This window comes from Ovis aries, chromosome 3, assembly GCF_016772045.2.
Source record: "Ovis aries strain OAR_USU_Benz2616 breed Rambouillet chromosome 3, ARS-UI_Ramb_v3.0, whole genome shotgun sequence".
Taxonomy (NCBI): domain Eukaryota; kingdom Metazoa; phylum Chordata; class Mammalia; order Artiodactyla; family Bovidae; genus Ovis; species Ovis aries.
Genome location: NC_056056.1, coordinates 153601176 through 153628330, shown reverse-complemented (window position 1 = coordinate 153628330; position 27155 = coordinate 153601176). Strand labels below are relative to the sequence as shown.

At 43.9% G+C, this 27155-nt stretch overlaps 1 protein-coding gene across 21 annotated transcripts in view; it reads right to left on the bottom strand.

Annotated features, from left to right (window-relative positions):
• Positions 1 to 27155, bottom strand: part of GRIP1 (glutamate receptor interacting protein 1) — a 771259-nt gene that overhangs the window by 10843 nt on the left and 733261 nt on the right. For 11 of the 21 annotated variants that reach the window (XM_042246948.2, XM_060412831.1, XM_060412836.1 and 8 more), the window contains 3 exons: positions 23693 to 23849; positions 21820 to 21934; positions 16447 to 16680 (listed from right to left, as the gene is read on the bottom strand). In XM_042246948.2, the coding sequence (XP_042102882.1) occupies positions 16447 to 16680; positions 21820 to 21934; positions 23693 to 23849 (506 nt within the window). The remainder of the gene's footprint in view (positions 1 to 16446; positions 16681 to 21819; positions 21935 to 23692; positions 23850 to 27155) is intronic. The other 10 variants (XM_060412830.1, XM_060412839.1, XM_042246946.2 and 7 more) reach the window with 1 other exon arrangement.

Below are 27155 nucleotides of genomic sequence, written 5' to 3'. Positions count from 1 at the left end.
TCAAATGTGTACTGAGTCTTTCCATGTTCTGAGCACAGTTCCAAGTGCTGAGAAACAGCAGTGAGAGAGAGAGAGGGGCAGAGAGAAGAGGTTGCCTTCCAGAGGGAAACGCATTCATGTGTCATGTCCACCGAGACCCACTGTGCTGGACACCAGCCAGTGTGCTCAGCAAGTCACACTCATTTAACAACGTGACTGCTTTTTTCAGTAAGGTTTGCTGCACACCCTCTGCAACAACCAGTGCACATATCAAGCAATGATTGCGGTTTGCTTTTTAACTCTGATTATTTTAAAATGCCCTGGAAGAGGAAATAGCAACCCACTCCAGGCGTCTTGTCTGAAAAATTTCATGAACACAACAGTCAGGTGGTCTACAGTCCATGGGATTGCAAAGAATTTGGCATGCCTGAGCGACTGAGCACATTTTAAAATGTATATTTCTTTTAACACACATCATACCCGAAATACATTCTTGCAAAGGAATAAAACAGTTTAGAGGTATATAGGGCAAAATGTGAAGATTAATACTCTCCAAGCAGGAGAGTATTATTATTCTAAACCCAGTTATTTCACTTCAGAGAAGTATGGAATGCTGAAGGAAATACAAAGTGGTCATTTGTGGATTTTCATGTCACTGGGCAGAGAACTAATATATCAAGCTGGCGGGGTCAAGTCTAATCACAGGCAGCCTTGGTGGTTTCTGCTGTGTTGGAGGTGAGGAAATTCAAGCTCGCCCACAGTTACAGAGGTACTGAATAGTGGGGGCACCTCTGTCTGACTCCAGTCACTCAACTATTATATTCTAATGCCACTCAAGTGCCTCATTTCATAGATTCTAAGATGTAGTGTTTTTTTTTTCTTCATGTTTTCAGTTCTCTGAAATCAGGCCGTGTTTTATAGGCAGAGGTATATTCAGTTCAGTTCAGTCGCTCAGTCGTGTCCGACTCTTTGCGACCCCATGAATCGCAGCACGCCCTATGAAATAGGGTATAGCAACATCTCACCCCACCTGCCTATTTCCCACAATACACTAGAAGGGAAGGGGCCAGAATTTTGTTACATCTTTGCTTTATGAGAAAAAAACAAAACAAAACAAAACAAAAAACAGCCCTGTCTTGCCAGTTAGAGGGTGATTGGTCCTGAACAGATGTATCGCCATCTCTCAGACTGGTGTGAAGCTGCAGTGTCTTAAACCCCACTCTGAACTGACGTCTGCCAAGTTCTGAGCGCACTGAAATTTGCTCTCCGTGGTACTTCACACGTCAGAGGGGCTAGTACATGTTCTGAAAAGGAAATGAGGGGACTAATACTACTTCATTTAACATTGTGTTTCTTACCCATCTTGCAGGATTGTTAGGGTCAAGTCAGATATCATCGCTGGTAAACTCATGATGGCTGTGCTTTATTGCTGTATCTTTTTTTCACTGCTACATCCTCAGTCCTTCAAATAGTACCTAGCACACCGTAAGGTTCACCTGGCCCTTACGATGTGCTAGATGGGTAAGAAACACAATTTTAAATGAAGCAGTGTATGTGAAGTTTTAAGACCTGAAATAACCTGACATATGTGGAAAGATCACTTTCGTGGCACTCACTCACACAATCAGAAAGTCCTACCTGACTACAGAAGAGGTGTGCGAGTGTGTTAGCAAAACCCAGTCCCCACATTTGACATGTACCTTCATGACGCATGCGTGCTCAGTTGCCAAGTCATGTCCTGATTCTTGTGACCCCGTGGACTATAGCCCATGAGGCTCCTCTGTCTGTGGGATTACCCAGGCAGGAATACAGGAGCGGGTCAGATGATCCATGGGGAGAGAATGAATCCATGAATGAGAATATCCATGAATGAAAGAATGATCCATTAATGAGAGAACATCCCCTCACCCAAAGCGAAAGTCATCAGGAGGGGAGGATATGTTTTTGTTGGTAACCTGGGCTCAGATAAAGGCCTGAGGGGAGATGTTGGAGACGTCCACTTCCCAAGTTCCTTGAGGGGGGCAAGGATCCTTGGTTTATTCACTGATATATCCCAAATGCCTTAAATGGTACCTGCTACATTGTAGAGCTAGTATTTTGTTGAACAGATGAAGTGACTGGTTCTGACATACCACGTGGTTGAGTTTGGAGACTAGTCAGAACTGGCCATGATGTGCTCTGTGTGTGAACGGAGAGGGATTTAATTCTGAGGGTCAGGCCACACCCTGCCTCCGTGGCCCCAGGGCCATGCTGGAAATGAGCAAAGGCAAAAAGCTGTAGGGTGGCTGGGACTGGGCAGGACAAAGCTCCACAGTGACATCATGTGACCTATGACATTGGAGCCAGGTCTGTCTGCCCTCCCTTTGAGCAGAGGAAGCCCCAGTCTTGTACAGGGAGTAGGGTGGGCTGTGTGTGCCAAGTCGCTTCAGTCGTGTCTGACTCTGCACCCTCATGGCCCGTAGCCCACCAGGCTCCTCTGACCACGGGATTCTCCAGGCAAGAATACTGGAGTGGGTTGCCATGCCCTCCTCCAGGGGATCTTCCCCATCCAGCGACTGAACCTCCATCTCTGACATCTCCTGCATTGGTAGGTGGGTTCTTTACTATGAGCACCATCAGGGAAGCTCCAGGGTGGGATGTAGGGTTCTCCAACTTGAGATGCAGGATTTCTTGCTAATAAAGCTGTGGGACTTGTGTGAGTAGATTGAAAAGCAAACCAGATGCTACTTTTTCTACCAAGTTTGTGGAACAGATCATATGGTTTGTACAAGAAAGGCAAAATGAATGCCAATTCTTTCCTTTCATTTTTAAAACAGAGAATTAGTGGACTAAATATTTCCAGTGGTGTCCCAAGGAGGTTTTTTCCAGTGGGGAGGGGAGTGACCTTTTAAAAGTACATTATCAATATGAATCTATGGGTCTTTTTATATATAATGTGTTACAATCAACTGCAACATTCTTTTGCAAGCTCAAATTTCCTCATTTTTGGCCAAGTGGAGTCCTTCATGTTGATGTCGTGTTGATATCATGATATGACCCACTTGCTCTGATAACTTCTCTGCTTTTTGGCACAAGATATCACAGACTAATAGAAGCAACAGTTAGAACACCAGACATGGAACAACAGGCTGGTTCCAAATTGAGAAAGGAGTACATCAAGGCTGTATATTGTCATCCTGCTTATTTAACTTATATGCAGAGTACCTCATGCAAAATGCTGGCTGGCTGAACCACAAGCTGGTATCAAGATTGACCATAAAGAAAGCTGAGCTCCGAAGAATTGATGCTTTTGAAATATGTTGTTGGAGAAGACTCTTGAGAGTCCCTTGGACTGCAAGGAGGTCAAACCAGTCAATCCTTAAAGAAATAAGTCCTGAATATTCATTGGAAGGACTGATGCTGAAGCTGAAACTCCACTACTTCGGCCACGTTTTATGAAGAACTGACTCAATGGAAAAGACCCTGATGCTGGGAAAGATTGAGACCATGAAGAGAAGGGGATGACAGAGGATGAGATAGTTGGATGGCATCACTGACTCAATGGACATGGAGTCCACTGAGTTTGAGCAAACTCAAACAATGAAGTTTGAGCAAGCTCCGGGAGTTGGTGATGGAAGCTTGGCATGCTGCAGTCTATGGGGTCACAAACAGCCAGGCACGACTGTGCGATGAACTGAGCTGATCATAGACTCGAGCTTCCTGGTGGCTCAGCAATAAAGAATCCACCTGCAGTGCAGGAGACGGGGGTTCAGTCCCTTTGTAGGGAAGATCCCCTGGAGGAGGGCATGGCAACTCACTCCGGTATTCCTTCCTGGAGAATCCCATGGACAGAAGAGCCTGGTAGGCTACAGTCCAGAGGATCGCCAAGAGTCAGACACGACTGAAGCAACCGAACACACACGGACCTCATAGACTCGCCGTGGATATTTCCTGCCTCAAAACACTTCAGGTTTATTTCTAGGCCCTTCCATCTTCATGTTCTTTCATCGAAGGTAGGAAGGGGAGGAGTAGGGGGAGACGGGTGTGAAGGAGGAGGGGGTGGAGGTGACAAACAGCTAACATGCTTGGTGACCGTCTGTTACTCTTGGGACTGGTTTACTAGTGTATGAAGGGTCTCTACCCAAGGCCCCAGCTTTTGCACCGCTCTTTGGCTCTGTCTCTGGGATCTCTCGTCCTTCTGCTCCCTTTCCACGCTTGTTCCGAGTCATGGTCTCTCCACTGACAAGCAGCTCACCCATGAGGGATGGTGGCGCACCGTAGTTATCTCTGTTGCATTAGTAATTAAGTATAGGCTTGGAGAGCAGTCCTGTGGACCCTCTGGCTGGTTGCTAAGTGGGCTGGCATTTTCTCTGCAAGCCTAGCCACGCTCTTCAGTCATATCTGACTATGAGAGTCACAAAGCCTATGTTTGCAATGGACATCAGGAAGCCCACTTCAGTCTTAGCTCTGAGACATGTTTCTCAACACAGTGAACTGGAATCCCTGCAAGGGGGAAACATTTGTTGCAGACCTAGAATAACAGTAAAGTTCTTCATTGCTCAACTGGCCTGTGATTCTCGGGTGTCTGCTCCATAGTATGGAACCCACAAGGGGCAAAAGCGTAAGTGTCACTAAACACTGCCAACACCAGGCAGTGGGGATACACTAACCGCAACAGTAGAGATGGATGTCGACTAGTGCCAGGTTAGCAGATTAGCTCATTAACTGTAAAGTCACAGTTGCTGGCTAAGAGGCTTGGCTCTCCTGAACCTTAGACTTGATATATCTCTATGGCAAACTCCTCAGGATGAGAGACTAATATATGGTTTAAATATGAAAGTAATCTGTTTCTCTAGAAAGATTCCCTAAGGTTAGAGGAGACTGAATTTTAATAGCCAGTTCTATGATTCTCTTAGAAGTAGCAAACAACAAAATGAAGCTTTAAAATGATTCAGATGTAAGACTCCAGGAATCAATAATTCACAGAAATAGGACACACAGCTGGCTGGTCTCAAAATCAGCTGCAATAAATTGTGCCATGTGGCTGCTGCTCTCCTGCTTAGCTGCAGACGGGTAGCGGTTACTTCTGATGTATTTCCTGTCCAAAAATAATTCTAAGGATTGCAAGGTTTAAGTTGCATTTCCTGTCCCCCACAGATGAACCCCTTAACCAGGCACTTTCCGATATATGATTGCTTTGATCTCCCAGCAACTCTGTGTGGCAGAAGCATGCCTTTCCCACTAACGAGGACACTGACCTTTGAACTTGACGAATGGACTTGTCCAGGTGGAATACAATAAGCCTGAGGATTTCAGTATTAGAGTATCTGACCTCATCTGCTGTGTTCCTTCCACTGAATCATGATTTTTTTTTTTTTTCTTGACACATACTCTCCTAGCTGGTCAGGCAATTCTTATCCATTTCCAACTGCCCAACAAACTAAAGATGAATCGTTTATCATGTCTGCTGTATTTCTTCTCATCAGAGCTCTTCTGTGGTTTTCCCCCAGCATCTGTGCAAACTGCTCCCAGCTGCTCTAGCTCTTCACGCTCCAGCTCTTCGTGCTCCACCCTCACCCAGGAAAATCAAGATTTTTCCTGTAAGGTCTCTATTCTGTGCCGGGCTACCTGGGGGGAATCTGGATTATGAACACAATGCTAGACTTTTCTGTTCCAAAAGGGCCAACGAGCCTCTTGAAACAACACTCTGGGTAAGGAGTTCTACAAAACTCACTTCAATTTTAACCACTTGTCAATACACGCTGCAACTGCCTCTAACCCTCCTGAGAACGGAAGCCTTAACAGGAGGTGCAGGACTTCACCATAATTCAAGTTGAGCTTTCATTGGTATTTCTAAGCAAGTTCATCTGCAGGTCTGAATAATGTCCTTGAGGCAAAGATCAGAAACTTAATGCTTGTGTTTTCAGTTTTGAGTCCCATGAAAAGCCTTGGCAGCAGAGCCAGGTCTCTGCACTTGGATTTTAAGGGCAAGTGTGTCTAGTGTCTTGGCCATGTCATGGTGAGTGATCGCCACCCCAGAAGCAGTTCCTATGCCCTGGCAGCCTCCCTATGACTCAGCCCTTTGCTTGATGGCCTTTAAGGACCAAACCAACACCTACTTCAGAGACAGTTCCAGTTTGCCCACAAACCACCGGGTACTTGGGTTTATTCTTCCAGACACCACTGGGGTAGCCCTGTTCCTTTAAACTTGACAATTCAAGGCATGAATTGACTTTGAGGACAATCCTATACTACCAGCGGGGCTGGAAGAAAATAATAAAGTATGGATTTTCTAGTTAGTTACCATCAGCTCTGCCCCTGGGCCTTCCCACTTGCCCAGCCAGCACCAAGTCAGCCCAGCTTGAACAAAGACCATTCCTGCATGTCAACTCAGGACGGCCTGCTGGCCTCCCCACACCCACCCCTGCTCTCTGGCTCCTGCGCCCTCTCTGGCTTGGCTCCCCGCCAGCTCTCGACTCAAGCTCCCAGTTCTCAATTCCACCAGCAGCTCACCGACCTCCATAACCTACAGACCCATGTGGGCAAAATGTCGTTGCATATGTTGAGGGCAGGGAGTTCCCCACACCACCAAACAACTCTGCAACATTAGATGGCTATCCTACAGTTCAACTCAATTCTGAAATTATCCACACAGAGACCGTGTCAGATCCCACAGGTTAAGGGTTCCATCCTACAATATTACCCGACCCCTACTCCACCATTTCAGACAATGGTCTTCAGACCCAGGTCATCACTCATACCTTTGCCCAACCGGCTGTATCTCAGAGGTTCTAGCAGCCTCCTCCTTGGGTTTGAGTAATCTACCAGAGTGGCTCACAGAACTTACCAGATCACCAGTTTATTACAAGATGGTATAATTCAGGAACACCAGATGGAAGAGATACTTTGGGGGCAGATTTTGTGGAAAGGTTGTAGAACCTCTACGTTCTCTTCAGGCTCTGATTGCAACCCTCCCCAACCCCATCCCTACATCCCATGTGCTCACCAACCTGGACGCTCCTGGAGACCCATCCTTTTGGGGCTTTACAGAGGCTTCGCTACACAGGAATAAGCCATTGGCCATTGGTGACTGATTTCACCTGCAAACTCTCTCCCTGGAGGTCAGTGGTGGGACTGAAACCTCCAAACCTCTAATCACAGGGCTGGCTCCACTGGCAATCAACCTCCACCCTTAAGTGCATCTAAAAAGCACCTCATTCAGTTCAGTTCAGTAGCTCAGTCATGTCCCACTCTTTGAGACCCCATGGACTGCAGCACACCAGGCCTCCCTGTCCATCACCAACTTCCAGAGTTTACTCATACTTATGTCCATTGAGTCGGTAACGCCACTCAACCACCTCATCCTCTGTCATCCTCTTCTCCTTCTGCCTTCAATCTTTTCCAGAGTCAGGGTCTTTTCCAATGAGTCAGTTCTTCACATCAGGTGGCCAAAGTATTGGAGTTTCAGCTTCAGCATCAGTGCTTCCAATGAATATTCAGGACTGATTTCCTTTAGGATGGACTGGTTGGATCTCCTTGTTGTCCAAGGGACCCTCAAGAGTCTTCTCCAACACCATGGTTCAAAAGCATCAATTATTTGGCGCTCAGCTTTCTTTATAGTCCAACTCTCAGCAGTGGCCACAGGACTGGAAAAGGTCAGTTTTCACGCCAATCCCAAAAATGTCAATGCCAAAGAATGCTCAAATACCACACAATTGCACTCATCTCACACACTAGTAAAAGAATGCTCAAAATTCTCCAAGCCACGCTTCAGCAATACGTAAACTGTGAACTTCCAGATGTTCAAGCTGGTTTTAGAAAAGGCAGAGGAACCAGAGATTAAATTGCCAACATCCTCTGGATCATCGAAAAGCAAGAGAGTTCCAGAAAACATCTATTTCTGCTTTATTGACTATGCCAAAGCCTTTGACTGTGTGGATCACAATAAACTGTGGAAAATTCTGAAAGAGATGGGAATACCAGACCACCTGTATGCACGTCAGGAAGCAACAGTTAGAACTGAACAAGGAACAACAGACTGGTTCCAAATAGGAAAAGGAGTACATCAAGGCTGTATATTGTCACCTTGCTTACTTAAGTTATATGCAGAGTACATCATGAGAAACTCTGGGCTGGAAGAAGCATAGGCTGGAATCAAGATTGCCGGGAGAAATATCAATAACCTCAGATATGCAGATGACACCACCGTTATGGCAGAAAGTGACAAAAGAACTAAAGAGCCTCTTGATGAAGGTGAAAGAGGAGAATGAAAAAGTTGGCTTAAAATTCCACATTCAGAAAACTAAGATCATGGCATCTTGTCCCATCATTTCATGGCAAATAGATGGGGAAACAGTGGAAACGGTGGTTGACTTTGTTTTTTGGGGCTCCAAAATCACTGCAGATGGTGACTGCAGCCATGAAATTAAAAGACACTTACTCCTTGGAAAGAAAATTATGACCAACCTCAGTTCAGTTCCGTCGCTCAGTCGTGTCCGACTCTTTGTGACCCCATGAATCGCAGCACGCCAGCACTCCCGGAGTTCACTCAGACTCACGTCCATCGAGTCAGTGATGCCATCCAGCCATCTCATCCTCTGTTGTCCCCTTCTCTTCCTGCCCCCAATCCCTCCCAGCATCAGAGTCTTTTCCAATGAGTCAACTCTTTGCATGAGGTGGCCAATGTATTGGAGTTTCAGCTTTAGCATCATTCCTTCCAAAGAAATCCCAGGACTGATCTCCTTCAGAATGGACTGGTTGGACTCCTTGCAGTCCAAGGACTCTCAAGAGTCTTCTCCAACACCACAGTTCAAAAGCATCAATTCTTCGGTGCTCTGGTTTCTTCACAATCCAACTCTCACATCCATACATGGCTACTGGAAAAACCATAGCCTTGACTAGACGGACCTTAGTCAGCAAAGTAATATCTCTGCTTTTGTCAGCAAAGATCCATTTAGTCAAGGCTATGGTTTTTCCAGTGGTCATGTATGGATGTGAGAGTTGGACTATAAAGAAAGCTGAGTGCTGATGCTTTTGAACCGTGGTGTTGGAAAAGACTCTTGAGGGTCCCTTGGACTGTAAGGAGATCCAACCAGTCCATCCTAAAGGAGATCAGTCCTGGGCGTTCACTGGAAGGACTGATGTTGAAGCTGAAACTCCAATACTTTGGCCACCTCATGCGAAGAGCTGACTCATTTGAAAAGACCCTGATGCTGGGAAAGATTGAGGGCAGGAGGAGAAGGGGACGACAGAGGATGAGATGATTGGATGGCATTACCGACTCAATGGACATGAATTTGGGTAAACTCTGGAAGTTGGTGATGGACAGGGAAGCCTGGCATGCTGCGGTTCATGGGGTTGCAGAGTCGGACATGACTGAGCGACTGAACTGAACTGAACTCACATCCATACATGACTCCTGGAAAAACCATAGCTCCGACTAGATGGACATTTGTTGGCAAAGTTACCACCTACCAAACTTTCACTGCGCTGAGCACTAACAGTGCTGGTTTAATTTCCTCATTCCAAGCAATGCTGTGGTATGGCACTACACAGGTCCTCAAATAAGAATGAACTTCGTGCTTTATCTAAGGGGAAGAAAGAGAGCAGCTCTAGGCTAAACCACTATCAATGAGATCCTCACTGCTCAATAGACATGCAATGGAGCAGAAGAATGTTGGAGGAAGAGCTTCAGCAGGCTTCTTTCCAAGGGCCTGGAGAGAAACACAGTAACCCTCAGGGAGTCACCTTATTTGTAAGTGAACATTCCATAGATAACAGAATACAATCTATTAACAAATGCATTTGATCACAAAAGAGACAAGCAAAGCCATCAGAAGAAGAATGATCCCCAAGCCAGGGCTAGACTTAAGGGAAGTTATTTCTGAAGAGGGATGGTAGTGGGTCCTTGACAGAAATGAGAGATCAAAGACTGGGAAATCAGGCACACTGGAACACTGCCTAACAAGCCTGCCTAAGGGTCATCTGAATCTAAGGTACTGCATCTCTGTTTGACTTAGCATTTCTATGGCTCAGAGCTCAGCCTCCGTAAAAGTGGATGGCAACTTGAAGAGAAGTGATAGGATGCAAATAGAGTTCTGTCCCTTAGAAGAGATAAGTTCAAAGGCTTTGCTTTTATTTCACTGTAAGTCATTGAGCAGCTTTCATTTTAACTAGGAAATCTTATTCTGACATTCTTTTTCTCCTCCTCCTTGGACTGATAAATATATATTATTTTATCTTCCCTTTGAACAAACGTTTTTATCCTGCTGTCATTCCTCATTAATGAGCTAAAAAACTTTCCTTTTTCCCCCAAGAGCCAATCATTTATATATAATTTTGTTTTTTACATTTTTGAGAAGTATGTCTTAGAATTAGACAAGGGAACCTGATGGAAACAATCCATTTTAAGGGCTGGATGGCATTGCTCACATAAAATGTACAACCTAAATTCCAACCCTTATTCTACAATTCCACATTGATTGTCAGCTGCCCCTGGTTTTACAGGGAGAGAATATGCCTGTCACACTGACATAATACACGTCCACTTCTCTTTGTAAAGAGCATGTTATTCCAGTGGACAGCTCCATCTGTGGAGGCTCTAAGACGGCTGCCTGAATCATCTTCAAGGCTAGGATTCTGAGGAGCTCTCAATTCCTGGGTTTCTGTCACTGCAGAGTTGAGGTAAGACTGAAAGTGACTTCACCTGGGAAATGCTATTTGTGAACTCTCTCGTGATAATGAGTGATCCAGCCCCTTTCTTGGTAAGGGAGCAAACTGAGGTTCAGAAAAGTGACGTGACTCATGACTGGCAGGTTGTGGCCAAACCTTGGCCTGACAGTTCATTTAATCTTGAGTACCAACTGCAAATATTTGGTGAAGAGTCACATTCAAAATAAGATATGTATTTCCATTTCATATTTCCTCCTAGGGTTCAGCCTGTTCCTGACTTGAGAATATTGAAAAAGACGTGGGTACTAAAAACACCCAAAATGACACTACTTCCAAGAAGTAAAACAACTCTATCATGTAAAGAAGAACAAAAGTACACTCTCAAAACACTCCAATATATTGGAATTGCAAAGTGAACTTGGCTGGGAGAAAAGCTGATGGTAGCAAATGCAGCTATAAGAATAAAGGGGTTCCTTGTGAGTGACTCCAATGTTCAAGAGTCGAGCCATCCACAGCTATAAATAGATTCTGGAAAATAATTTTAAAAATCTTTCTGTAAAAAACAAAACAGTTGCATACAATAAAGGAATACAATCTTATTGAAAACCACAAACAATAGGACAAAAGGAAATGATTTTTTTTAAAGTTCAAATGCTCTGAATGTGAATCTACAGAAAAAAGATTTTTTTTGCCTTAAAATATGCAAAGAGAAGTGAAGCTAGAATTTATCTCAGAAATATGTTAAGCAGACATTAAAGAATATTTAAGCTTCAGAAGGAAAAGAGGGGTTTATCAATGAACTGCAGCTAAGATCACAAGCTCCTATCTGCAAAGAGAAAAAAAAATCTATGATAAGCTATAATATGATACAAAGCAGAAAAATTTAGAAGCTCCAGGGTTAACAATGCAAACTCATTTCCTCTTTGCTCAGCCACTCAGCTGTTGCCTTCGATCTCCCTGACACGAAATAACCACCTCCTGCTAGCAAAACCTACAGGAGTGATTCCCAATCTTTAGGTGCAAAAGAATCCACTAAGAGGTTGCTAAAATGTTGATTTTTTTTGCCTCAACTCCCAGAAAATGCTGACCAGGTAAGTCTGGGTTGGGCTTAGGAACCCACATTTAACAGGCACCCCATGTGATGATGGTAAATGTCATTGGAGGCTCACATGCCAAACTCTTCTCTAAGGCTGGAGTCTCTATACTTGTAGTTACTACCCATTAATAAGTCTTGAAATCAGCTCAATATGACAGCATTTGAAAAGAAAAAAAAACAGAAAATATTAGTGTATATTGTGCAGTCAATTTTTGGATTCATTTATTCAATACCTATTAGAGTGGCCAAAAAGTTTGTTGAATTTTTACATAAGATCTTACAGAAAAACCCAAATGAACTTTTTGGCCTACCCAATATGTAAGTGTGAGTGTATGTGTATACTGAGTTGTGAGGGAAGATGTATTTTGGATAACATCTCAGCCAAAAAAGTCTGAGAGACACCAGCATCACTTCCCTGTGACGCCCTAACTGTCCCTCCTCCGCAATCTAAGCACCAGATCATCACTCCAGCTCCAATGTCTTCCTCCAACCACAGGGCCAAAAGGGGAAGTGAGGCTTTGTTCTATGTTTATTCTCAAGTGTCAGGAAGGATAACTAGTCTCTGGGGTTCAGGAATGAAGGACAGAAGACTTGTTAGGATATGGAAGACCCTTGGATGCAGTAGATGTGTGAAATTAAAAAAAATGTAGCCTCTCACCTGAGCTCAGCATTTTCGAAAGGTCTGAAGGAAGAAAAGGGATTGGCAAGGAGGACTGGGTGGAAAATGCGGGGCAGATAATAGTTGAAACTCAAGAAATCGGAAGATTTAGCCCACACTTTATTCTTTTTGTATGAGGATTATGCTAGTAACCCATCAGCAGGAGGTGGTGTGGCTTTTGTGTTTTGTTTGTTCTCCCCAGGAATGGGGATGGATACTGGCCCATTCATTCCTATCCTCTTGATGCAGCTTCTAGTGACAGTAAGAGTCTGAAGGTACCGGCTTGGACACAGACAGAGCCACAGCTTGTTCTCATGGAGACAGCTTTCACCAAGTGGCACACAGCCCCGAGAAAGATGGCAACTGGAAAATAACACCACATGTTTTCAGAACGGGGTGCTATTGACCCTGCCCAGCCTCTTTACTCTGGTCTCTGCAGCCCCTTAGAAATTTCTCCACTAGGTCAGTGGAGAAAAGTCCACCCAAGGGGCTCAATGAGAATCAGCCTTCATTCCGCTCGGAAGCCATGCATGCGGTCTGACTTCGGGTTATTTTCAACTTGAGGAAGGGATGCTTTTCCCTTTCTCTGGCCCCATCTCCACACCACCCCCCAGAGAGTGCCTTTTCCTACTTCTATGAAGGTTTGGTCCAGGCTAATAGCACCCTGGGCTTCCCTGCTGGCTCAGAGTAAAGACTCTGCCTATCAGTGTAGGAGACGCAGGTTTGATTCCTGGGTCGGGAAGATCCCCTGGAGAAGGAAATGGCAATGGACTCCGGTATTCTTGCCTGGGGAAATCCCATGGACAGAGCAGCCTGGCTTGCTATAGTCCAAGCACCCCAGTGGGAAGATAATTCAATTCCATCAACAAGGCACTTGCTTTTTCATGTGTCAGGTAATCTTCACTCAAAGGGTGCCCACAATCAAGACACAAATACAATTACCAGTCTCTGCTCTGAGGAAAGTGACTCTTCTAATCACCATTTCTCCTTTCAAGTGTTTTGAAACTGGAGTGTCGGTTTAGCAGCAAACGTGAATGGAGTGTCAGGGTAACTGAATTCACACACACGTGCACACACACGCACACACGCACACACACGTGCACACACACAAACACGCACATGCACACACACAAAGGTACCAGAGATGTGAGCATCCACCACTCCTACAATTCCATACCATCAGGCTGCAGGCTCCTCTGCTACAGTCTCACTTCACCAGCTCATTTCAGGTGTCTTATAATGCCCAGGATACCATCTACTTCTGAGCACCTTATTTTGTTGGCACCAATTTGGAAGAAGAGTGAAGCCACATGGGAAATGCACTTAGTGCCACGATAGAGGGAAATGACTAAAGAGAAGGAAAAAAGCAGCAGCCCAGTCGCTAGGCCAAGTGGGTCTAGCACAGTCTGTGATCTGTAGTCTCTCAATTCACCCACTGCCACACAAATGTCCAACCAGTCCATCCACTGCCACTCACTGTGCTAAGTGCATGATGCCTTTAAAAAGAGAGCTCTATTTTCAGCACATTTTTAAAAACATCAGCTATAACAACTTGCATAGCCAATTTACTGTCATGATCTTTGCCGACTGCTTTCAGTACAGGAGGGATGGGGAGACAAGCCTTTTGCATTGCTGGGCTACCAAGGAATCTTCCTTTGAAGAGACTGCTTCACTCCAGAAGGAAAAACGGCTCTCTTCTACACTTGCTATTTCTCTAGCCTGTTGTTTAATCACTCAGTCATGTCTGACTCTTTGCAGTCCCATGGACTGTAGCCTGCCAGGGCCCTTTATCCATGGGGATTCTCCAGGCAAGCATGCTAGAGTGGGTTGTCATTTCCTCCTCCAGGGGATCTTCCTGACCCAGGGATTGAATCTTCTTCCTTGGCAGGAGGGTTCTTCACCACTGAGCCACCTAGGAAGCCCTTCCCTGTCCTGTAGACGGGGAAAATAAATGCTAAGACATGCTATTGTGAGGGGCTAAAACAGAGAAAAAATACAGCACACAGCAGGCACTCATTGTTACCCTTTCCCTTTGGTGCTGAAGGAAGGTGAGTTACCCAGAACACTTGTTTTCCTGGGCAGCAGACTTTTAGAGAAGACGGGAAGGCAGTGTTCCTAAATAACTGAGGGAATCAGGAGGGGCCAGCCCTCCTCACGGTACAGCAGAATTAGCAGTGACTATGCAGCTTCTGCGATTTAATCACCAAGGGAGTCCTTACAGCCTCCTAATGGTGTTTGTCAATTAGCCAATTAGGATATGTGACAGGTGGTGAAGCCTGATGTTTACCAGACAGACACATCAATTCAGGGTAACTGGATAAACTAACTTGTGGCAACAGGCTAAAGCTGGGTCCCCACCCTAAAATATCAGAAATGTCTTGACTTTTCTGTAAAGTCTGTAATGCCTCTTAATGCGCAAGGCTGTAGTCATGCTGGCATATTTGCACTCTCTCAGTACACTGCAATCTTCAACATCCTTCTGTGTATGTCTCTTTCTGTGCTTTGGAATGCTTTCCCATCCTCCACCTTCCTGCAGAGTCAACACCTACATCTAGGAAGCATTTCTCATTCCTCTGTAGTGGGTTAGTGTCAGTCACTCAGTCGTGTCCAACTCTGAGGCCCCAAGGACTGTAACCCCTACAATTCCCCTGTCTGTGGAATTCTCCAGGCCAGCACACTGGAGTGGGCTGCCATTTCCTTCTCCAGGGGATCTTCCCAATGCAGGATCGAATCTGGGTCTCTTGCACTGCAGGCAGATTCTTTACTGTCTGAGCTACCAGGGAAGCCCTTAGTGGGTTAGGGTGCCCCCCATCTCCAAAGACAGTCTAGTCTTGTGTCTGTCACTGTACTAATCCCACTCTCTTCCCACTATTTCCTGGACTGTCTTCCCATTAGACAATGTGCTCCTTGGAGATTTACAATCCATTCTGTAAGTAAATAAATGCACAATCTATGTACTGAATGAATGAATCAATGAGTAATGAAAGAATGAACCCAGGAATGGAACATGAATTCAGAATCCAACCTCCCACACAATCCTTTCTTTCACCATATCCTTTGTCGGCAGCAAAACAGCTACTTTCAATAGGTGGGTAGGGAGATGAGTTGGTGATGGACAGGGAGGCCTGGCATGCTGCAATTCATGGGGTCGCAAAGAGTCAGACACGACTGAGCGACTGATCTGAACTGAACTGAACTGAGGGAGACTAAAGTCTTTAGAGGAAAAGGAGAGTAGTTGGCCTGTTACCCCTTCTTAACCTGACATTTATTTGCTCTTCTGGGTAAGACAAATAACTTATCTCTAGTTAACAGATTATTAACGACAGATCTTCTCTGTGAGAAGAATGGAGTGAGACTGTTACTAACTATACCTCCTTATGTATTAACTACAACAAAAAGCGAATTCTACAAAAGAAAACCAGAGAAACCTCCCTTCCATTGATTTCGTTGGCCCTGGGCTCCACAGATACTGTCACCTACACCTGCCTTGTTTCAACTCTGCCAGCAACTTGAATTCAGTTATGTTTGCAACTGTGAGTTTTCATCCATAAACGAAAGTGAGGCAACCGCCTTAGCAGAGATGAAACATAACCAGGCCTTATCTTGTCCTGACCAGGACATCTAAATTATGTCTCAAAGAGAAGTTTATACTCCCTGAATAACATAACCGTCTACTGAGAAGTCTGTAATTGATGATTAATCCTTCCAACATCACCTCGGAAACCCCTTTTCAGTGTAGCTAGGAGTGGACAGCATTTAGAAAATCTTTCCCCCTTCCAATCAAGTTGAAATAATAGAGCTTCTGCAGGAAGATTTTGGCCATAAATACATTTGTGATCAATTCACTACTTGAAAGCCAATGTTCTCTGTTTTATGAGATCACCTCTTAAAGATCATGTTTTGAGAACCATCGGTCTCTGATGATCTGCCCTTAAGCTCTGGCTTCTTTCCTCAGCTGAACCCACATTTAGAGTGTCATGATCATGCTCAAATCAGGGCACTCATGCTGAGCAGAATGGCTATGAAACATAACCCCCAAGGGAAGAGAAGAGAGTTTCCTGACCTTGTGCAGCTCCACAGGAGTTGGGGACATGATCTCCTTTATTTCCTGCTTCATTTTTCTCAGGGTGACAGATTTCCTGCCCACATCTGAGGGCAGAGTGTTGCTGCGAGTGGTCTGGCTATAGTGTGGCCGGGAGCTGCTCCGTTCCTGGAAGCTGGCCTGTCGCCCCAGCTGACTGCGAGATGAAGGGGCCTCGTGATTCAAACTCATCGTGCTCCCCGACATGATCGTTGCCTGCGGCAGTGACAATTTTCAAAAACAATTAAGCCATCGAGTAAGAGGAAGATTTGGCTGCTCAACGTGAAGCACATTTCTCCTTCTGCTCAGTCAAAATACAGTCTCTTCAGGGCATAGCCAAAGGCTGGAGAATGGAGGTACTGACTGCACCATGAAAGTCTGGGAAAATGCTTCGCAAGTGACATTTACAATGCACATAACAAATCCAATTTAAGTACTTAAGCCATTGAGTTTATTTAAGCAAATACCACCCCTGGCAGTTTGGAGGCACACTGAAGAGCTCTACCATCTGCTTACTGCAAACTACATTTTTAAGCAGAAACTTTCCACTGAGTGGGCTCTAAAGATGGGATTTATCAGGCAACCTTCAATATATCTTACAGAAATGAACTAAGAACTTCTTATTGGAGATCAGGCAGCCCCTATTGGCAATGGCACCTCCAGCCCCACCTACAGGTAACAACAGGCTGAAATGAGGCTACTGTACAAAAGCGAGGGCTCCTACTCAATGTTGCCTTCCTAGCCTTGGTGTACTGTCTTCCCTTTGGCCATGTGGCCAGCCTGGGAACTAAGCAGATGAGTTAGGTCTCCACATCACTTGGTGTAGGTCATTGTTTCTTAGAAATGACCCATGTGTAAGATCCTCAAAGAGGTTAAGGAATAATCATATATCGTGCTACTGGAATCAACACTTTGCCCAAAAGCAATGGGACTTGAATTTTACCAGTGAATTGAGAAGTGCTCAAATATATTGTCCCTGCATAATACACAACAAATGGCAAGATTAGCTCTCAAAAATGACTGAGTCTCACCAGTGGAACAAGAGAAAAAGGCATTTGAAAACAATATCATGTTGGGAATGTTCATTTCTCATGGTTGGAGGATGCTAAAATTCTGCAACTATGCCTGTAGCCAGCTCTGTATTCTTCCATATAACGGTTATATAATGGTATACCAGCATCAGTGAATCTGCCCCAAAATAAATTCCACATGCCATATGACTGGTGGTGATCTAGTGGTTTATACTGATACTGATGCTAAAGGAAACAGAAGTGTAATGTGAGTCCTTTGAATGTATGCACACATTTAACAACTTTATGAGTTAAATGCTGTAATTCCTCCTAATTTACAGGAGAGAAATCTAAGGCACAAAGAGACTGACCTACTTGAGGTCCCATAGGTGGTAAATGAGCCAAGTGCACCATCTAAAATTACTGATCAGGAGGGAACCCTGCAAAGTGAGTAGAGTTTTCATTTGTTACCTCACTGCTGCTGCCAAGTCGCTTCAGTCGTGTGCGACTCTGTGCGACCCCACAGACGGCAGCCCACCAGGCTCCCCCGTCCCTGGGATTCTCCAGGCAAGGACACTGGAGTGGGTTGCCATTTCCTTCTCCAATGCATGAAAGTGAAAAGTGAAAGTGAAGTTGCTCAGTCGTGTCCGACTCTTAGCGACCCCATGGACTGCAGCCCACCAGGCTTCTCTCTCCATGGGATTTTCCAGGGAAGAGTACTGGAGTGGGGTGCCATTGCCTTCTCCATGTTACCTCACTAGGATGTTATAATTCCAAGCTTCACCTGGTGTTCGGCGATATACATGACACTAACAAGATTTCTAAATGACAGCCAAGTATTGGCACACAGATACGTAGAAAAGAAACAAAATGTGAACTTACCAATATCTTGACTACAGGTTATCTTACTGATAATTTTGAAATAAAGAAGTTAGAGTGTTAATATGTGCTAAGTACCATATATGTGTGTGTATATGTAGAATACCATTAAATACTTACAATAAGTCTATATGATAAAGTATTATACTTATTATACCTCCTCATTTCACTTAGGAAGGGGATGCCTGGATCAATGAAGCAACTTGCCCAAGAGTCTGGGATTGCAGCCCTACCAATGTCTCCAAAACCTTTAATCTTGCCTACTAGGCTATATTCGGAGAAGGCAATGGCACCCCACTCCAGTACTCTTGCTTGGATAATCCATGGACGGAGGAGCCTGGTAGGCTGCAGTCCATAGGGTCGCTAAGAGTCGGACACGACTGAGCGACTTCACTTTCACTTTTCACTTTCATGCACTGGAGAAGGAAATGGCAACCCACTCCAGTGTTCTTGCCTGGAGAATCCCAGGGACGGGGGAGCCTGGTGGGCTGCCGTCCGTGGGATCGCACAGAGTCGGACACGACTGAAGCGACTTAGCAGCAGCAGCAGCAGGCTATATTGATTCTCAGTCAAGTATGAAGTTGAAACATTTAAAATTGGCTTTTTTAGTAAATAAAAAAAGCTTAGTATTTATCCAGTGTGAATTAACCATATTATGGTTTATTTCAGATAAAGTTCCTTTAATTGAAACCTTTTTATTACTAGCTTGTTGGTCACATGGGCCATCCTTTTATTTTATGGTGCTTAACTCATATATCATTCCTTGTTTAATCTGCTGTTACTGAAAGCATTCAACGATTATTTTCTTGCTGTGGTGAGCATCCACCTATTGTTTTTACCTACTTAGGCTAGTTATTTGCTTTGTTAACATTTATTTTTTATACTCATTTTTCATTAGACTGGCAGGAAGCACATTGGAAATCAAATACTCACTACAGCGGGAGACAACGGTTCTACTTTGATAAGCCTTAGCCATAACAGAAGTTATAATCTGATCTAGAAATGGTTCTGATGGAAGCAATGACATAGTATCAAAAGGTCTTCAGATAAAATTTTCAAAAGATGAATTGATTGCTTTGTTTAAAGTGAATATCAACTGAATTAGTAACATCCCTACAGGAATATTAAAATTAAAACACAAACACAAAACTAAAAAAAAGTAATTACTTAAAGTTCCTTAAGACTTGTTTTTGCTTCACGAGTATGTACCACTGATTTTCATTTTGCACAATTTGTAATTTATGCATTTTCAAAATCATCAGTGAGATTACTGATATGCATACAGCTTAGAAGTATGTCCAAAAGTTCTCTATTTGACATTTAGTTAAACCTTCTTCTTATGTTATACTAAGGAAAAAATAGTTAAGACAGTATTCATCACTGAAAGAAGTAGCAAAAAAATAATTTCTATTGAGCATTCATTAAGTGCCATGTTCTGTGTTGTGTCATGTAAGCATTAGTCATTATAATCCCTGTATTTTAAAGAAGAAATAACTGATAAAAGAGATTAAGTAACTTGTCTAAAATCTTAGTTTGAACTTCTCTCTCTTGTTAAAACTGTACATTTTTCAGTACTAAAGCTGAACCTAAATTATTGCTAGCAATGGGGAAAGTGACTAGTATAATTTTCATTTTCATTTCAATTGTAATCATTTTTTATCTTAGCTAATCTACACTTGTTACATTTATAGTGTGCTTTAACTTTTAATGCTAGATATAAATTTCATATGCAGGAACCTAGCTCCAATAATATTTTTTGCATAGTAGCACTTGAAATCAAGGGATCAGAGTTCATTCAAACTAATAAGTGAATATTCCTTGTGCTAAGTGTGAATAAGACTCTAATTTATGGATTTGTCAATCATTCTTTCTAGTTGAAAATGTTATTTCTCTTTGACTATTAAATTCAACCCATTTTTTTTCCCTGGATATATAATTTCAAGGGCCATACCTGTCTGAAGTGATGTTAGAAAAAAATCTATTGGCTGTCGCAACATAAATTCTATACTGATGGATGTTGTTTTCATCAGGTAACTCAATTTCTGGGTGAAAACACAACCTGACTGTATTACTTTTTACATCATCTTCACTTTGTTAATACCTAATGTAGAAGAGGCTATGAGAAGAAAAATGGGTTCTTCAAATGAGATTTCAAAATGAAAAATACAAAAGGCATATGAGCCAAAACATGCTTTTAAAAGCAGTACTATGTTAAGAAAAAATGTGAACTGAGATCTTTATTCAATTTGGTACAGTGCTGATCATTCTCCATACAGGAAGTGGTAAAAGTTTAAATAAGCTACCTGATACTTAAGCATTCTATATTTTTTGAAAGTTGCATGAAAACGAATCAATTGCTAACATCTTGATTTATTTACATTTTGTAGGATTATCCATCTCCAGGTCCTTTAACTGTGCTCTGAAATAGAAATTCATGCCAGGTAATACCATGATGTTTACAAATTCCAACTAATATTTTCCTTTATAATTCTCTTTGCAGATTCACAAACATTAGAGGCACATAAAATACCCACACATGCAACTGAGAAGCAAAATAATATAAAGATGAGTCATCATTTTAGAGCTGCAAGAGTTCCACCCAGTTAGGCCATTCACATTCCTTATGGTGACTTGGGGACCTCATATGACATCCAAATAAAAACGAGACTTTTGCCACTTTCTTTTTTTACAGCTCAGAAAATTTAAAAGAACATAAAAGGAAACAGTCCAGGACTTCCCAGACCAAAGTGTGAATACTGTCAGCAAATTTACGGCTTTGATTAAAGAACTCACCAGGAGTTCTGCTATTATACTCCATCTCTCTGCAAGTCCTTGAATTCACACTAAGTTAGCACAGAAGCAGGATTTGCAATTAACAGCAACGTACTCTGTAATATTTTGGCTGCTGATCAGACTGGCCTTTTTTACCAGCCGCATTGTCATCTACTTTAAGGGCAAAATGAAGTAAAATCAAATTTCCTCTTATGTTCCTCTTCACGATCAAATTAACGTCTCTACCAGGTACAAATGAAAACATGCCAAAGAAACCTTTCTAAAGCAAATCAGAGAATGAGAGACGCCACTGCTGAGACTGAGCTCGCCTGAGCGATCCGGTGGCAAACAGAGACAGTCAGGGTTAGCAAGGAGCGATGGCAGAGAAGCCACAGGTCAGTAAGCTCAGGGTGGGGGCAGAAATGGGGAAAGAAATACTTTTGACTGCATTGGATAAAATCAAATCACTGTCCGAAAGGCAAGGGGGCAGGGAAGGCAGCTTCACAAGCAAAAATATAAACAGAAAGGGTAGCTACCAAGAGATTCATGTTTCTCAAAGACACACGCCTGTCAGCTTTCTCCTGTGGAAAGGGGTTAAAGCTTTTAAATGAACTGGTGTGACCAATGCCAACTCAAAAGGACCAAAAAAAAGGAATGTAGAAACAATGAGAGTAAGTGGCAGGACCAAGGCTACCTCGAGTTCTCTCAGAATCCCGGATTGTCCACAGGTTTCCAGATCCTCCAGCGCTTGGGACCAGAAGTTCTCCTCTTGCTCGGCCTCGGTACTGTCGGGAGCCCCTGTGAAGCTGCTGTCCAAAAGCACCGTCTTGGTTAAGAACTTGCCAGACATATATGTATATATCCGTTCATATACGTGTGTGTGTGTGTTCAGTCACTCAGTCATATCCAACGCTTTGCAATCCTATGGACTGTAGCCCGCCAGGCTCCTCTGTCCATGGGATCCTCCAGGCAAGAATACTGCAGTGGGATGCCATTTTCTTTTCCAGGGCATCTTCCCAACCACAGGAACTGATCCTGAATCTCCTGTGGGCAGATTCTTTACCACTGCACCATTTGGGAAGTCAAATACATACGTGTGTGTGTGTGTGCACATGTGTGTCAAGCTGTGCTAAACTGCTTCAGTTGTGTCCAATTCTTTGCGACCCCATGAGCTGTAGACTGCCAGGCTCCTCTGTCCATGGGATTCTCTAGGAACGAATACCAGAGGGGGTGACCATGCCCTCCTCCAGGGGATCTTCCTGACCAGGGACTGAACCCTCGTCTCATGTCTTCTGCGTTGGCAGGTGGGTTCTTTACCCTAGCACCACCTGGGAAGCCTCTCTCTCTATATATATATATTTGGGTCCAGAATCTCCCTCCCCTTCATCTCACACACAAAATAGAGATTCATTTTGGATGTGGCTTTCTTTCAGTTGTGGCCTCCAAGTCAGGCCAGTTCTAACAGAAAGACACTGTAGGAAATTCAAAATGTCTCAAAGACTGGAAGGACCATGGTCTTACTAACTGAATTCACAGATATTGCTGAGTGAGCTGCGTCAACATGGCATCAGTGGGGATATCTTTCAGCTACTCTATCTGAAGGGAAGGAGAAATCAAACTTTTCCTTGAGAGAGAAAAACATGTTTTCCCTATTCATTATAAGCATCAGTAGAGATCAGTTAAATGTTATCAGATTTATGAGTTTCCTTAAAATATTTTGGTAAGGAGCACACTGCTAAAATAGACTCTCAGTTAAAAATATTGGGGAGGGAGGAAGAAGGGGGGTTCAGGATGGGGAACACGTGTCTACCTGTGGTGGATTCATGTCGACGTATGGCAAAATACAATATTGTAAAGTAATTAACCTCCAATTAAAATAAATAAATTTATATTAAAAGATATTTTAATGCAGAAGTATTGTCCTCCTAATAAAGTATTTAAGTCTTCAGTTTGCAAAAAAAAAAAACCAAATCGAATCCTCAGTTGAAAAAAAATTTTTTTTCATGTAATTTTATGTGAAGCTGGGCTTCTGTGGTGGCTCAGATGGTAAAGAACCCACCTGCAATGCATGAGATCCGAGTTCGATCCCTCAGTCGGGAAGATCCCCTGGAGAAGGAAATGGCAACCCACCCCAGTATTCTTGCCTGGAGAATCCCATGGAGAGAAGAGCCTGACAGGCTACAGTCCATGGGGTTGCAAAGAGTCGGATACAACTGAGCGACTCACACACACACACACACAGCTACACACACACACAGTGTGAAAGCACCTTCTAAATGAAAGGAGCGGGAACCAGCCACAGAGTGAGGATATGGCTCATAGAAGTAGGCTTTCCCCATGTGCTACTGCTGTTCTCATTTGGGGAAACTTGTGTGTGGCAGAGCCCAGATTCCTGCTGGGCAGGCTCAAGTCTTTGAATCAGCCATGGGGCCAGCATGGACGGTGACAGTGGCTTCATGAACCCTTCCAACGTGAGCAGGAGGTGCTACAGGAAGTACAGAAGTTCACATCTGGCCCAAATGACCCGGAAGCAGTTGGGACAGGGCAGCACTTGGTGAAAACCTTACCCACTGATGGTGGACCGGTCCCACTCTTCATTACTTAGTCCCACATCTGGGTAAGTCTGGCTTCGAGGCTTAGTGACTGGGGACAAACTGCCTCTTGGTTTGGGACTTCTCCAGTCATAGGTGTTGAAGTTGTAGCCTGAGGCCTGAAAGCCAGTGCCTGCAACAAAAACAAGGCATTCATTATCTAGTAACTTGTCTTTTTTCTGTAGTTTCCATTTGTTTATTTAAGGGGTCTGACTTTAACTGAATTTGGGATCATTAAGGCCATCAAGGCAACACTTAATTCTTACATTAAAGACACACTCATGTCTAATCCCAATTGATTATATACAGGGCTCCTGCCCTCCCCTGTGCAGCTGAGAAATCTGCTAGGAGGGGGGATATATAAAAATCTGTATCCAGCCCTTTCTAGAGCAAGCTCCAGGAGGTCAGAACCCTGATTTGCCTGCCCAGATACCCTGTGTCCACCTGCAGGGTGCAAGAGGGCTTCTTACCCAAGTCTGTCTTTCTGGGAGTGGAATCTGCCACCAGAGGTGGGGTCTAGATCCAAGGAGTCACCAAGGGGTGCTGGTTGCAGGGTGTGGACTGAGCACAGAAAAACTGGCTGGGGCCCACAGATGTTAGGCATGGGCCTGAGGATTACTTCATCTGCATTGTTAGTAGAGGGGTCAATTAACTACAGCAACAACGATACTAAACCCAGAGCAGGCGTTAACTATGCACCCAGAGCTTCATTAAGTCCTTTACTCAGGGCTTCCCTGGTGGCTCAGTGGTAAAGAATCTGCCTGCCAGTGCAGGAGATGTGGGTTCAATCCCTGATCTGGGAAGATCCCACATGCCATAGCGCAACTGATCTCGTGCGCCATAACTATTGTGCTTTGCCCTAGAGCCCGTGCTCTGCAACAAGAGAAGCTACCACAATGAGAAGCCTGTGCACCGCAGCTAGAGTGTAGCCCCTATTTTGCCACAACTAGAGAAGAGCCTGTGCAGCAATGAAAACCCAGCATAGCCAAAAATAAATAAACAAACAAAATGATTCAAAGTCCTTTATTTGTATCACCTTATTGATTCTGCATAATTAATTTTCTTTGAAGGTAGGTACTGTAATTATTTTCATTTGAGGACCTAGTTGGTACTTGCAAACCTTCCCAGGGGTTCCAGTCCTAATTCCACAGGCAGGTCTTCCTAAAACGACCTCGCTGAGAAAGCTCCGGGGGGGAGAGGGGGGATGTCTAAGATCAGTCAAGGCTCCCTTCTCACTTCCCAATTCACAATTGTTTTCCTGCCCCTTTACAAGTGAGAGGCATATTTCTCATCCATATCAAATCTTTGAACGAGCTTGACCCTGGGATATAAAAGCTCCCAGCCATCAGTCAAGAGATAGATAATTACGGAAAGGCTCGGTCCTGAGGGAAGGTCTTGGAGCGGAGCCTTATTTCAACCAGGCACCGACTCAGTGCAAAGCTTTTAACTCCTCTCATCCATCTATCTCCCTGTGTCTCAGAATTAGAATTCAGAAGGACAGTTGTCAGAGTAAGGAGGTGCGCACATTCTGATGTTTATTTGGCCTGCAAAACAAAGACTGACTTCCTTTCTGACAGGGAGTTAAGTCTGATTAGCTTGATGAGAAAGTGAGGAATGGCTCTGACAATCAGGTTACATAATAGACAATTTCCCACAAATCTGAGCTAAACCTGTGGCTTCATAGTTTGACAAGAATATATTTAAAGCATATTTACCATAGACTAGAAATTACATTTTTTTGTTAAGTATCATAATTTGGGGAGGGAAAAGTTAGGATGACAACCTTTAAGTGTGAGGTAGGGTCTGCAGTGTTTCAAAAATTTTCAGGGGGCTTCAAATGGGAGAGCAGGGGCTGATTGGCAGGTCTGAGTCTACGTTAGTGCTGTAACCACCATACGTGACTTCAGACATCACATGAGGTTGTGACTCATTACATGTGTGTTTGCTTATGTGTGTGTGTGTGCTCTGTGTTCAGTCGCCAAGTCATGTCTGACTCTTTGTGATCCCATGGACTGTAGCCGGCCAGGCTCATGGGATTTTCCACTCCAGAATACTGGAGTGGGTTGCCATTTCCTCCTCCAGGGGATCTTCCTGGCCCAGGGATTGAACTCGCATCTCCTGTGTTTCCTGCACTGGCAGGTGGATTCTTTACCACTGAGCCACCTGGGAAGCCCACATATGTGTACTGGGTTGCAATATAATACTTATTTCTTACTGTGGTTAAAGCACAGCATCTAGCAAACAGGCCTAGAGCCACAATTTCACATTCATTTAAATGACCCAACAACCTGAGGTGGCTATCTCCCTGCCATTTCTTTGCTTCACCTTCCCCCTTCACTTTCCCTCTACTTGTTTAGTACTATAATGCTATCCTTACTATTAGTTAGAGCCCAGAGAAAGCGGGACGTCCCAGGATAATGCTTTTTGATCAAGAGGATTTAACCTCCATCACACAGGGGAAAGCCCACAGCCGCATCATGGAAATACCCGACGCATCTCCTGTTTTAGGACACCAGGCATCAGAAGTCCTCAGTGCAGAGGCAATATTTACAGTTCCATATCTCATTTTCTTTCTTGGGTAACTGCAAGTGTGGCTAGACATTCGGGGAGAAGTTTTGCATGATGAATGTTCAGTTTTCTGTCCAAAGTGTTGAATTATGGGAACCCTTGAGTCTCTTCTTAAAGGGGAGTGATGGGGCAACACTACATTTCACCTGGCTCCCTCTGCCAGGCTATCCATCTTCTGAAGCAAATAAACTAACGCCCAAATATGTGACATCACTTAAAAAGAGTTAGGGGAAGTAAGTCCACACCTCACTTCCCCTCAAGGCTTTAAATTTGCTAAGAGCAAAATGCTAAATGGTGGTGTCCTCCCAGGGGCATCCTTCTCTGATAGGCATTAACCTGTAATGACCATTCAGTTCCCAAGGGAAATTCCAACCTGTTTTAAACTGAGCAGATTAACTTTCTGATTTTTCTTCCGATTGATGTAAGTAGTTCTTGGTGACTTGAGCAAGACTGTAAGGATGGGCTTGAGCAGATATGAAGCATCATTACTAGGAAAATGCCTCTCCCCACAAAAAGGCATGTCTGTCTATATCAAGGAAGACTTGTCTTAAGAAGTACTATTAAAGGATTATCATGCTACAATGAAGCAGGGCATGAAAAGAGGATATACAATTCAAATATTTGGGGCTTGGGTATAAACTTAGAAGACCTGGTCTGGTCCATGTGAAGCTAGCACAAAGAATGAAGTAAGAAAAACCCAGGTTCAAATCCCAGCTTTGCCACTTGCTTGCTCTGCAGTCTTGGCCAATTTGCCTTCGTGTAAAACATGGATAGTGACACATGCTTCACTAGGTTGATATGAAAATTAAAGAGAATAATACACATAAACACTCATGGACATGCCTGGAACACAATGAGGTTTTAATGAAAC